Source organism: Lampetra planeri, chromosome 54, assembly GCF_965212315.1.
Source record: "Lampetra planeri chromosome 54, kcLamPlan1.2.h2, whole genome shotgun sequence".
Lineage (NCBI taxonomy): Eukaryota > Metazoa > Chordata > Hyperoartia > Petromyzontiformes > Petromyzontidae > Lampetra > Lampetra planeri.
Window position 1 is genome coordinate 3,172,146 of NC_136160.1, and position 14,293 is coordinate 3,186,438.

At 51.2% G+C, this 14,293-nt stretch overlaps 1 protein-coding gene across 2 annotated transcripts in view; it reads right to left on the reverse strand.

Moving 5' to 3' along the window:
• The window catches only part of LOC144735177 (carbonic anhydrase 2-like), a 527,023-nt gene that overhangs the window by 26,798 nt on the left and 485,932 nt on the right, over nt 1-14,293 (reverse strand). Inside the window, exon 1 of one of the 2 annotated variants that reach the window (XM_078617629.1) lies at nt 12,793-13,098. The exons of the other annotated variant lie outside the window; for it this stretch is intronic. Coding sequence (XP_078473755.1) covers nt 12,793-12,829 — 37 coding nt within the window. The 5' untranslated portion in view covers nt 12,830-13,098. Of the gene's footprint in view, nt 1-12,792; nt 13,099-14,293 lie in introns of those variants that run through there. 2 annotated transcript variants of the gene reach the window in all.

Genomic DNA, 14,293 nt, shown 5'->3' on the forward strand with positions numbered 1-14,293 from the left:
AGGCGCAAACTCCAAATATACAGCAGGCGTCGTCAGAGTCGGGATCGAACCCACGACCTCCTGTATACCGGGCGAGGTAGTCAACATCTCTTGTCGCGGCCCTCATCCCCTTTGACCCATCACCAGCGGGGCACGTGTTAATGACGGCAGCCACCATAGCACATTTTTTTTATTTCAGCCCTGCACGCGGCTAGCGATGAAAGTCACAGAACTGCAGCGGCTCGGGGTTTATTTCACAGCGGCCCATTTCTGCTCAAGCCGGTGTTCGAGAAACCACAATAATTGCCACCACCACCCACTCACACCCACCCCCAAAAAACTACTTCATCATAATTTGACGGCTGCATAGGCGCTAGGTTAAACTTGTAGCTCACGCTCGCAAGGTCAATGTCACGGTGGGGGGGGGGGCTGGTGCCTCCAATCAAATTACCGCTCCCGGCAAACTTCCACGCTGATACCCCACCACCACCACTTCCCCCACGAATGCATCCGCTATACAGGATTACAAGTCATGGGAGTTGTTTGACCATACTTCACCACGCCGGTCAGTGCAGATCTTTTCTGCGGACAGGTTAAGACGTCACCCGCCGCTGATGTTAGCCGCTGAGCGGGGCACCAAATCCACCGCTCCGTAGATTCGAGCGTGGGGAGCACGTGGGGCTGCGGTGCATTGGGGTTCTGGGTTTCAAATCCAAACTTTTGTAAACTGGACATCTGTGTTCACAGCGCAGCACGGTATTAACCCCGTGCAGTCAGCGCAGACATTCTAAGGGTTCGGCATCACTGGCCGAGACTCACTGGGGCATCCTCGCCAGGATGCCCCAGTGAATTGGCCTAACGTTGGCGATTGTGCCTCTCTGCAATTGTGCCTATGCAAAAGTAAATTCATGTTACCGTATTAATATTTAAAATCAACCCCCCTCCCCACCCAGCCCCTCCCCTCTCCACCCAGCCCCACCCCTCCCATTTTTGGATGCACGACGGACGGACAGACACAATAATCCCCTGTGGGCTGGTGTAACCAGGAGGTTCCTACCAGTATAAACAAATGCATTACATAACCTCGTTTATATTTACAGAGCGTCTTCGCTCGAGGCATTTGTCACACCGCTCGCAAAAACGGAATGGTGCCGTTGACAAGGGGGGGGAGGCGTGTTACGGATCGATCAGCGTGTGTCTGTTGAACTTCCTTCGCACCGTACGTAGCCGACCGCGCTCATCGGAGGTGCTGGAGAGACAGCGATCGAGGGGGTACTTAAGGATCGCGAAAGGGTACGGGCGGGATGGGAAGGAGTTGGAGGGGCGAGGGGAGGGGCGAGGGATTGGACAATTGGGGAGCGGTGAGGCTTTACGAGTGGAATGTCAATCAAGTGTTGAAGTACAATCGTCCTGTACATAAATCCCTGCAGATTTGTCCGTGCGATACAACTCTAAACTATTTTTTATTTTATTTTGCCGGGTAAGGCCCCCACTGAGCTATGCAGCTCTTTTTCAGAAGCGACCTGGTCACAAATGACCGATCGAGGAAGTGGCTTATCGCGTGGAAATGTATAGCAGCCAAATTGTTATAAACGGCGTGATGTTGATTCTAAATGTGGAGAATAAAATACGGAGGACCTGGAGAAAAATCTACGCCACCACGGGGAGAACGAACACGCAAACTCCAAATATACAGCAGGTGTCGTGGTCGGGATCGAAGCCACGACCTCCTGTATACCAGGCGAGGTAGTTAACATCTCACCACAGAGAGAGAGACGCAAACTCCAAATATACAGCAGGTGTCGGGGTTGGGATCGAAGTCACGACATCCTGTATACCTGGCGAGGTAGTTAACATCGTACCACGGAGAGAGAGACGCAAACTCCAAATATACAGCAGGTGTCACGGTCGGGATCGAAGCCACGACCTCCTGTATATCAGGCGAGGTAGTTAACATCTCACCACGGAGAAAGACGCAAACTCCAAATATACAGCAGGTGTCGGGGTCGGGATCGAAGCCACGACCTCCTGTATACCAGGCGAGGTAGTTAACATCTCCTAGCCACCGTGATGCCCGCAGGATAAAGAATCCCGTTAGAAATCTCGCAGAGCAGTGCGAAGTCTTGCTAAAAAAATCTCATTTGAGCAGGAAATAACTTTTGACTTGGCACGAAACTTCCAGCGATTGCAAAATTTGGTGATGTTCAGCGAATTTACGTTGTGTGTCCTCTTAAGATGGGTGCCAGCGATGTCAAGATCGACCTCCGTGGAGGAGGCTCGCGAAGGACGCCGCTGGGCAGTTGGAGGCAGCGGCAGCAACGGAGGGCGGAGGAGCGACGCTCACAACAACGAGCGGAGCGCCGGGCGGCTAAAACGCGGCAAGTTGTGCACAGTGTAGGGAGCACAGGTGAGGCATCTGCCAGTCATGCCAGTCAGCCAGTAAGCCAGTCAGTCATTCATGCCAGCCAGTCAGTCAGTCAGTCTATCATGCCAGTCAGTCAGTCTATCATGCCAGTCAGTCAGCCAGCCAGCCAGTCAGTCAGTCTATCATGCCAGTCAGTCAGTCAGTCTGTCATGCCAGTCAGTCAGCCAGTCAGCCAGCCAGCCAGCCAGCCAGCCAGTCAGTCAGTCAGTCAGTCAGCCAGTCAGTCAGTCAGTCAACCCATGGCACCTGCAGGGTCTGTCCCGTGACTGCCCTGCCAGCAGCGAGTCGCCTTCGACACTTTCACGTGGCCTCGAGGTGCAGCTTGCAGCCCCCATTCGTCGGTGTCCAGGTTCAGACCGCCGGCTCGCCTCGAGTGAAGGCCTCATTTGAATCGCTGCTGGGCGGTTTGAAACCCCAGATTTGAACCCATCGCTCTCTTTCCTTAAGCGTGTGAAATTGAAACTTGAGGGTTGCTGGGCATTGTGTTAACGTTTCCTTGTTGTGAATATGTATCTGTGTGTGTGTGTGTAAATATGTATACTTTATACGCGTGTGATTACGTGTCAACAAAGTGTGTGTGTGTGTGTTTGGTCATCAGCGCATTGGTGTTCCAGAGCACTGCTTGTCCCGCAACAAAATTCCAAACGCCGTGCCGCGTCTCTGCAATAACGCAGAATGAGCTTGGTGTACACACAGAATGAGTTGTGTGTACACGTAGGACTGAGTTTTGTGTACACGAAGAATGAGTTTTGTGTACGCGTGGAATGAGTTTGTGTACATACAGAATGAGTTTTGTGTACACACGGAATGAGTTTTGTATACACAGAATGAGTTGTGTTTTTTTTCCAAAATTGACTTTGCTGATGATACTCGAAAGGGTGAAACCGGTCAAGTTTTTTTTTCTCATTGAACAAATCCTGATGGAAAATATTGATTTTGAAAGACAATAGACTGGAGACTAAAACTTTAGTATTTGTATATCTGATTATATATATTTATATAAATGTTGTGATAAATATAAATACATCAACAGCATTTCCCCGTAACATTGCCACGATTGGGCCTAAGCAAACATTTGCGAATTAATGAGCGGGCGAGGCTGCTTGTGTACACAACGCGGTGCGTGGTGATGTCAATATTGCTCCGGCAGAGTGGAAACGATCACGAAGCAAGTCATGGTCAAGAGGCATGTACGTGTGTGTGTGTGTACGTTGAACTTCTTTCTCACCGTACGTTGCGAACCGCGCTAATGTCAAGGCCACTGGGCCCTGGCGAAGCCTCCTTGCTTCTGCCAAATCTTTCGACTGTCTCGTGCAGTCAACACTCAACGTTCAAGCGCCACCCTTATAGATTTTCTCAAAAAATGTGATCGCCACCACCACCATCACCACCACCACCACCATCTATCTGGCATTGGGGTCTTCCCATTAGTCGCCGACCCCTGGATGGCACTCACCCACGGGACATCTGTTAACAAGAGCTTCACGGCTCATAGGATTCCTCCAGCCCAAATACAAATTCTGATTTCACGGCGGGAGGGGAGGAGGGAGTAACAGCATTGACGCACGTCAGAATAACTAGCTGGCTGTGCAGTTCATGCACACGCATGTACGTGTCCGTATCAGAAGCATGTCACGGGGTTTTCCGACGTCTATTTCACGACGAAACGGCCGGCGCAAGGGCGCAGTTTTGTTTATCAGCCGTGCACAGTGCTCCGTGCATTTATGTTTGCGAACGCAAATGAGGCCGCCGATTAAAGCTGGCGAAGTAAGCACAAACGAAGCGTGTTTACCACCGCCCATGTCTTCCCGGAAATTTACCCTCGTGCAGATTGCAAACACCAAAAAAATACAAATAAACCCCAAAAAAAATTTGGCCAAAAAAGTTAATTCGCAAATGGGGAGGACGATCTTTCACCACTGGGGAGGAAGGGGGGGGGGGAGGTAGTGGTAGGGCTGGGATTGATTCGGACGTCGCTCGCCACTGTTAGCCACGATACATCGGGAGTCAAACTCAGCTGTGACAGGTTCGTAAGCGCCGCGCGCCCACCACGGTGCCAACCACCCCCCTCCCCCCCCAGTAATATTTATCAAAATGAAAACAAAGTTAAAGAAAAATAGAAATTTTTTTTTACAAGGCTAACAAATAAAATTCAGTTTAACACGTAGGCTTTCGCGACCAATATTATTCATAATCTACGTTTTTGGGCTTAGATCGTGTTATTTATAAATGTGCTTTACCCAGTGAACTATTTGTCCTTTGTCAACGTGACACTTTTTTTACTGATTGGTCGTGTCGGGTGGTGGAGAGTTACGACACATTTATAAATAACGCGATCTAAACCCAAAAACGTTGATTATAAATACAATTCAGCATTCACAAACAAAATCACTTTTCACTTCATCTCTGGAGGACCCCTCCAGCTGACGGAGGCCCCTGAGCTGCCAGCCCCTAAAGCCCCCCACGCCTTGATCCGGGCCCTGCCCACGACCCGTGCCAGGGGCGCGTGTGCGCAGGCCCCTTCATCCAGCAGTGGATTTGTCGACAGAGGGCCGCGCATCGATTCCTTCAGCCAACGGATGGAACCGTTTGACCCGGGGACGCTGCGCTCCCCTCGTTGCGGTCAAAAGCGGCGCGCTGAAAGCTGAGCGACGAAAAGAAAATAACTCGCGTTTGTTTAAATTGCATCCGCTATGTGACCAAGGTCTCAGAGAGCAGGTTTTTATTTTGCCTAGGGGGGCGGGGGGAGGTGGGGGGCCCTCCCCCCTCCTCCCCCTCCTCCCCCCTCCCCTCTCCCCCAGTTGTCAGCTGTCTTTGTGCGCAAAGGCACAGGGGTCAGCATCCTCGCAACGACAGTCACTTGTGGCCGGCTTGCGCTGCCACGTGAGCTTCTTGCGGCCGTCTGGAACGCTCTCCCTACCAAACGTGGGCTTCAATTTAACTCACTAAAAGCCTCGCCGTCCCCTCCATTTCTGCCACCACAGTGCCAAGCACACTCACTGTTCAGGTCTTAAATAGCGCCATCGTACAAAGACGGTCACCTCATCGCGCACTTTCAGACGTGCTTCTTGCGGCCGTCTGGAACGCTCTTCCTTCCGATGTTAGGAGGCCACTGGAGGCTGTGCACTTTTAAATCGTCTAGTTTGACGAACTCATTTCTTTAGAACTGCTTTGGTTCGGTTTTTTTTCCTTCCTCCCGCACCTCCGATCAACGCGGCTGGCTACGTACGGTGCGAAAGAAGTTCAACGTGCATTCTTGCACGCTCAGCACAGCAGCAGCGGGCCTGCAAAGTGGACATTAGGCTACTGACAGCAGCAGCAGCAGGGCGATGTTTCCTCCGTGTGTTTCCCACAAAATGCAATTGTACAAAAAAGCTAAATTCCAAACTGCTCAAATATTTGACCGTGACAATCACGGGGCGCTGTGCTCGCCAGGAGACGTCATCTTGTCTCGCCAGCTACGCAGGAGGTCGTGGTCGGTGCGATCCCACAGTTTGCGTGAACTCTCCCTCTCTCTCTCTCGCTCTCTCTCCTTGTGACGAAGTGGACTTCTCTCCAGGTTCCTCCGTTGTTTGCACCCACCCCCCTCCCCCGTTTAGATCAATCGGCAGCGACGTACGGTACAGGTACGTGTCAAGTCCCTTCTGTGTCAATCCACTGCTGGATGAGGGCCTCCCCACGATGTGTGGGAGAGAGGGAGGGCGCGGTCGGGGGAGGGGTGGATTTTTAACCATACTTCACCACGTTGGTCAGTGTAGGTTGGAGGGTGTCATGTGTAGCGGTTAGCGCGCTGCGCTACGAACCTGGCGAGCCGAGTTCGATTCCCGCTCACAGCCACCAACACCAGTGATGATTATCTGAACCGGTCCAGGGCCTCCCCTAGGTCGATTCAGCCTCAAATTAGTACTTGGTGCGTTTTGTAGCAAACATCGCCACCGGGGAGACAAAGGCGGTCGGGCGTGATGCTGGCCACCCACCCTCCTTCGTGTGCTGTGCCGGCCTCCATAGGTGCTGCTCGCTAACAGCACTTTCCCCAACGGTCTGTTAAGGCTACACGGGGGATCTTTGTCTTTGTCAACGATGTTAGCCGTGCCTGGTGATGGAACTCGGGTCACGACGATGCAAAGTGAAGTGTTCGGACCACGCATTGCACCACCGCTTCACACGGCGACTAAACACATTCCTCCTGCGGAGGGAGCTGGTAGGAACGTTGGGTTGCTCGGTCAATGGCCAGGGTCAACGGCGGCGTGGTGTATTCCGCAAATATTGCCGACTGTGAGGGCGGGCACAAGCCGGCGTGAGTAGGTTAAACGTTGAGTTTTATAAGGGCACCACGGGGTGACCAGCCCCTCCCCACCCAACCCCACCCCTCCCACCCCCCACCCAGCCCCTCCCCACCCTCCCCACCCAGCCCCTCCCCACCCTCCCCTCCCCAGCCAGCCCCTCCCTGCACGACGGACACAATAATCCCGTGTGGGCTGGTGTAACCAGGAGGTTCCTACCAGTATTATGTATGTATACTTCTCCACGCTGGATATCGGGGTTCATGATGATGACGAGGAGGTACACTGTCCCCTTACCCTGAACCTTGCTCCCCCTCGCTGTGAACTCATTGATGACTTTCATTGATGTGTAACTTCGAGCTCCGCTGAAGCGAAACCTCAGCACATTTAATAACACCGTGGCATGACCAAGAATTATATATATACAAAAAAAATTATATACATTTGGCGACGTTTCAGGCGAATTACTTATTTTTATAGCGCACATGAAAAAGGAGCAATACCCAAAAATGTTTATTACATATTTTTTCTGTTAAGTCACACGGCGTCACAAAAAGTCAGACCCCCCCTCAAATATGACGTCACAAAGCTCTGCCCCCCCCCCCCCACAGAACCATATTTCTATTTTGAAAATAAAACACGCTTCAAATCGCTTTAAACTATTGCCATTGTAGTGCGTATTTAATGTGGCGCTGCACTCTGATGTTGTTGTCACAATTAGTGTTATAACAATTATATATCCATTTAAAGTTGCGCATTTTGATGTGACGTCACATTTCTCAACCCCCCTCGTCACACATCGTCACAAATGTCTGACCCCCCCCCCCCCAGGTGCGTGACGTCATTTATGGACAGCCCACTAATGGATTTGTTTTTTTTATGTTAATTGTGCCAGTGCAGCAGCAGTAACCATCACCCCCACAATCTGTTTGAGGTTCTGCTTTTACCCCGAGCTTTGCCGTTAAAATCAAAGACGTCTTGAGCCTTACGAGACCGTACGCGCGGGAGAGTAAGACGCATTGCAAACTCGTGCCCAGTGTCAATAAACTTAATTTGGAGCTTTCGTGACTGCAGGAATTATTCTTTGGTTCTTTCGGTAAAGTCACGTATAAAGATAAAATAAAAAAAATAATGTAATTTAATTTATTATTTTATCTTTATACGTGACTTTACTGTTCTTTGGTTATTTCGGTAAAGTCACGTATAAAGATAAAAGAATATTTTTATTTATTTATTATTTTATCTTTATACGTGACTTTACTGTTCGTTGGTTCTTTCGGTAAAGTCACGTATAAAGATAAAATTAAAAAACAATTTTTTAATTTATTATTTTATCTTTATACGTGACTTTACCAAAAGAACCAAAGAACAGTGTCAATAAAGTTATACAAATCTGGTCTCACGCACGCACGCGCACGCACGCGCGCGCACGCACGCGAAGAATTTAAATCCGCACCAAATCTTGTTCGTTAACATTAATTGGGGGGTGGGGGGGGGGAAGTGCGTACGATAATGCGGAGAATTTGGCATTGAGTCCTACATCCGCGGCTCATTGCCTCGTTTCAACGTTTAATATTCGCCGTGGTGAAATGGCCAAGACTCACCCCATCATCCCCACCCCCCTGGTCGATAAAACGAGCACCGAGTTGTGAAAACGCATCTACGTGAGCCACGCTAAACGAGACCGAGGCTCGTGCTGTTGACGAACGCGCTGAGTTATAACCACCCGTGTGGCACGACTGTCTTCCGTCCTGGGAATGTGGAATTTCCACCATCGCTTCACGACCGCCAGTGAATGGGAAGCCACTACCTTCCGACGTTTCGTTTGAGCGCCCTACTTTTTGCCTCTTGTCTCGCCCGCGGTACTGCCTCGCCTGGTATACAGGAGGTCGCGGGTTCGATCCCGACCCTGACGACGCCTGCTGTATATTTGGAGTTTGCGTGTCTCTCTCTCATCATCATCATCACGGTGGCTTGGAGATGTTAACTACCTCGCCTGGTGTGCAGGAGGTCGCGGGTTCGATGCTGGCCGTGATGCCTTCTGCTTTATGTTTGGAGTTTGCGTGTTTTTCTCTTCCTCCCCGTGGGTGATCGCGGGGATTTTTCTCCGGGACCTCCGGTTTTTCCCTCTACATTTAAAATCAACATCACGCGTTTAGAGTATTTGGCTGCTGTACATTTCCACGTGATAAGCCACTTCGTTGAGCTATCATTTGTGGCCAGGTCGCTTCTGAAAAAGAGCTACATGGCTCAGTGGGCCTGGCCTGATAAAATAAAATTGTAAAAACGTTACGTAGTTTAATTCTAACTTATTCTGCACAAAGACAAAGGCGCGGCCCTGCAATTGCTTGTCTATGCCACTGCTGGCTGAAGGGCTTCCACGAGACGGGGCTCTTCGCTAGAAGGTCCCCCCGGCCTCGTCCACTCCGTTTCAATTGCTGCGCTGGCAGATCGAACCACTCTTGAAACTGCGGTGAGATGAGAGCACTCCACGCTTTACCTCGCCGATTGACTCTGGTGGACCCCGTCTATTTGTTCCGCTGATGGGTGGATGAGAGACGGCGCGGTGCGAGGGACGGGTGGCTTCGTGTGCGGTTGCGGTGTTGGGGGGGGGGTAGATTTAAGTTTGGAAACTTAGTCACTGTGTCAACTACCGTGCAGCGAGATCGACCTCGCGGCGACCTCTGGATCCCAATTCCAATTTTCTAACCGTTGCATCGCGGACAACGCAAGAGACAGAAAGGATATGGAGAGAGCACCCACCCGGCCTTTGGCCATACGCGCACATTTTGCTGCCTCGGCGATGGGATTATAAGACGCACCGCTCTCCTGGATTTTTAAGCAAAAGTTGAGGGCGCCTCCTATAATCCGGTGCGTGCGGTGTGGTGTGTTGTGTGAGACCACACCGGAGGGTGTGCGGTAGCGTAGCGGTTAGCGCTACGCTGCGCTACGAACCTGGCAAACCCGATTTCAATTCCCGCTCACGGCCAACACCGGCGACGATTATCTGAACCGGTCCTGGGCCTCCCCTAGGTCGACTCAGCCTCAAATGAGTACCTGGTGCGGTGTGTAAAACATCGCCAGTGGGGAGACGAAGGCGGTCGGGCGTGGTGCTGGCCACCCACCCACCCCCTCGTGTGCCGAGCCGGCCTTCATTAGCTGCTCGCTGACAGCACTTGCCCCTACAGTCTGTTACAGTCTGTTACAGGCTACACGGGGTGGTCTTTGTCGTTGTCTTGACCAGATTTGTATAATTCGGTAAAGTTACGGAGGTAAAAAAATAAAATAAAAATGAAAAACATCTAAATTAAATCACGACGTTTCGGGCGCAACACAAGTTATTTTTTTTTTTTAACTACGTGACTTTATCGAATGAAACAAAAGAGTATGGATTCTTGCAGTCACGAAAACTTCAAATCTAGAACAGATTTGTACAAGTTGATTGCCACCGGGCGCAACGTTGGGTGCGCCCTTACTTCCCGGAGCGCACTCGCAGTGCGGAGAAGACGCGTGTGTGTGGTCACGCGTGTGCGCAGACTTGGTTGCGTGTGCGTTCGCTGCTGCGTGCGGGTGCCGGGAGGGAGCAATGCGATCACGCGACCCGGGTTTGGGCTGCGTACGGTGCGAAAGAAGTCCAACATACGCACGACGATACAACAACGCAGTTCCAATGCGACAAAGGAAACTCAACACTTTCGCCAATAAAACGGTCTGGTCTTAAATAAAAATAAATAAAAAAAATATATATAGAATAGGCGACGTTTCGAGCAATGAACCTTCTTCATAGGTGTGTTCAACATACGTACATGCACACGCGTGTGCGCGCGGCCGCATTCGAATCGCTTCATTGACAGGCGGCAGAGCGCGCGCGCGCGTCTTTCTGCTTGTTGGTGAACTTTCTGGGGCGTGCTCTTTCACTCGGGGGGAAGGACGGCGATCGTTGTCGGCGTGTGGGCAAGCAAAGCCGTAATTATAAAATGCTCAAAATGCCCCCCCCCCCCCAATATATTGCTTTGAAATAGATTTCTGTTGATATGATTGTGGTTATGGTTGTACTTTATTAAGCCCTAATCTCTGCCATTACATACAATGAAACAAGAAAAGGTAAAACAACAGAGCAATGTAATACAACACACTACTAGACATTACTGTAAAAAATAAATAAAAAGTCCATCCCATGTGTTAGTGATTTTTTCTATATTTTTGGAAGAAAATTCGTTTTTAAATTTAGATGTTTTTACTGGGGGGGGGGGCCTGGAAGATTTGGTCCCCCCCCCCCCCCAATGTTGACTCCATTGCTACGGCCTTGGTGGGCAGGAAAAGCCGGAGAGGAGACGCGGAGGAAGAGGCCCCAGTGCGAGAGGCGTCGATCATTTAAATCGGTCCGCACAGATGGGTTCACGAACACCCGCCTGGCGTACCGCGGGAGTTATGGGATTTAAACGAACCGGGTGGCCCCAACAGGCAAAGACATCCCGGCATTCCCTATTTATTTTAACACCCGGCATTAACACATTATTGTTTAAGTTGATATTTTATCTTTGATCACTGCTTCGTGTCTAAATTTCGATTGAAAGCTTTCGTGACTGAAGGGATTCATCTTCTTGGTTCTTTCGGTAAAGTCACGTAAAAGGGAAATAATAAAATAATAAAAATAAAACATAATAAAATACAATTCTCACGACGTTTCGGCCACAACGCAAGCAGCCGTCCTCAGGTGAAGAACAGGTCTGTCGGAAAGACGCTGTCTTTCCCTTCTACGTGACTTTACCGAAAGAACCAAGAAGATGCTTCGTGTCTATTTTTTTCTCCTTCCCGTGGCGGTCATCTCGAATTCGTCGTTTTGAAAACATCGACTGAGCGCACACCGGGAATGAATTTAGGAAATAAATAGCAACAAAGTTTCATGAACGTTCGACCATTCCATGCACCCATCAATGTTGGTGGAAGTCAGTGTGAACATTTGTTCAAATCAATTAAGCAACCCCACGTACACTTGCCAACATGAATATAATAACTCGATGTGTCCTGACTTTTGGGCCACCCGGCACGCACATTGCCGTTCTCCCAGCTGCCGGCCACAGCAGAGGTCGCAAACGGGTTTTGATTCCTTACCCGTACCCGTACCCGGTCGCACCAGGGTCGCAAATGGGTACCCGTACCCGTACCCTACCCGTACCCTACCCGAAATGAGTGACAAACGGCTACTCACCAGTGACTCACGGTCTACCCGTACCCGTACCCGGCCGCACCAGGGTCGGAAACGGCTACCCGTACCCGTACCCGGCCGGGTACGGGTAGCCGGGTATCGGGTACCCGGTTGCGACCTCTGGGCCACAGTGAATGCGACATTTGTTAAAACTGACGGCGATTGAGTCATCAAAAACATAAATCAACCTACGTCCCCCCCATCGACAAACGTTGATGTATGAAGTCTATTGGTGTCATTTAGCCCGTCGGTTTAGCTCGAACAGCAGCGGGCAATCATTTAAGCAAAACTCTAAATCGGGTTCCACTTTGCTGGGTCTCATGAACAAAATTCTGCCCTCGAAGGAAAAATAAACAATAGGCGACGTTTTCGCCAATTGAATCGCCCTAATAAAGTGTTTTTTGTTAGCGTTAGATAAATAGAAATGTGTCGTTAACACACCACCACCCGACACAGCCAATGAGTGAGCTTTGTCACTGAAACAAACCGTACCAATTAATTACGACTTCAGCTTGAGAGTAGACTCACAACATCTACAAGCTTCCTCTCCGCTACGATGAAGAGCCATTGCCTGAAACGTCGCCAATTATATGTTGTCATTTTAGGGCAATGTGAATGACGAAAGTGTTCAGTTATAATGTCACATAAGGGAAAATAAAAGAAAACGTTCCCCGTCATGGGTACGTGGAATGTGTGCACCGGTGACAACGCAGTACCACCACCACCACAGAGAGAGAGAAAAAAAGCGCTTATGTAATTTCGAGAGCTTGCATCTTTCCCCCACCTGCTCTTCCTCTCAGCGAAATCAACAACAATCAGCGAACAACAACAACAACAAAACGAGACATCAAAATGAACGTCGAGCGCACACGGTGGATCGAGAGGAGCAAACTCACCGTTCTTCTCGCCATACCCCCAGTGATGTCCGGACATTGCGAACTGAACTCTGACGAGCAAAACCTCTGCGTTGGCACGAGCGCCCTTGGGCTGACAGACAGACAGACAGAGAGACAGAGAGACACAGAGACACAGAGACAGAGAGAGACACAGAGAGAAAGACAGAGAGGGCGAGCGAGGGAGAGGTGGGACGCGAAGAGGCGGCGGTGGGGAGGTTTGATGCGTGGACGCACACGAGGAGGGTGAGGTCCCTGGCTTTGTAAGCGAACTTCTTCTACTCGAGTCCCGGCGGCTTTTTGCAAGCGGCTTTAGAGCACAGACAGGGGCCGGGAGGTGGGGGCGGTGGGGGAGGAGGAGGCGGGGCGAGAATTAATTTGGAAGGTGCCTTGCGCAATCATTCTGTGCGAGAGACTGGGTTGGATCATTGTGACTTGCGACTGACTGCGTGAGACTGACTGCGTGAGACTGACTGCGTGAGACTGACTGACTGACTGCGTGAGACTGACTGAGGCGGTGACTCTGTGCGTTGCGCTTGGAGTGAGGGAGTGGTGGCGCAGTGGTTAGCGCCACGCTGCGCTCCGAGCCCGACGAACCCGAGTTCGATTCTCACTCACGGCCACCACCAACACACAGTGACGATTATCTGACTCGGCCCTGCTGGGCCTCCCCCTAGGTCGACTCAGCCTCAAATGTGTACCCGGTGCGGTGCGTGGTAAACATCGCCAATGGAGAGACTCACCACGGAGAGTTCCAACTCCTCACCACAGAACTCATCACGGAGAGTTCCAACTCCTGTCCACAGAACTCTTCACGGAGAGTTCCAACTCCTCACCACAGAACTCATCACGGCGACCCCCGAAGGGTCGAAGGCTACACACCGAGTTTTGGAGGGGGGGGGGGGTGGTTCAACGGCGATTTATCCAAACCTGTCCCGGGCCTCACCTAGGTCGACTCAGCCTCAAAACGAGTGCCTGGTTCCGGTGGGTAAACGTCGCCACTGCCGGGGGATACAAAGGCGGCCGGGCGTGGTGCTGCTTGCCCAGCCCCCCCGCAGACGCCAACTCGCTAATGGCACGAGGGGGGATCTTTGTCTTTGCAGTGCTGAGTGGGGGGCCCCTGCCCACCCCCTACAAGCTGAAGCAGTTCCACTTCCACTGGGGGGCTGTGGACGGCAGCGGCTCTGAGCACACCGTGGCCGGCAAGACGTACTCCGCGGAGGTCAGGGGTCACGGGCGCGCGCGTGCGTGCCCCTGCCGCTGCTGGACTTCTCGCCCTCCGTTGTGTTTTGCTCAAAAGAAGTTCGATAAACACGGGCGCTTAATTGTGTCGTGGGGGGGGGGGTGTTAGTCACCCCCTCGGGTACCTGTGGTTGTCAACAGGGGGTAGGCGGACCTCCCGTAGGGGTACGCGTGGCAATGTCCCAGGGGGACGGCGGGGGGGGGAAGTACGTGGGGTGATTTATAAATGTGTGTAATTATATAATACGCGCGCGAGTCGTCG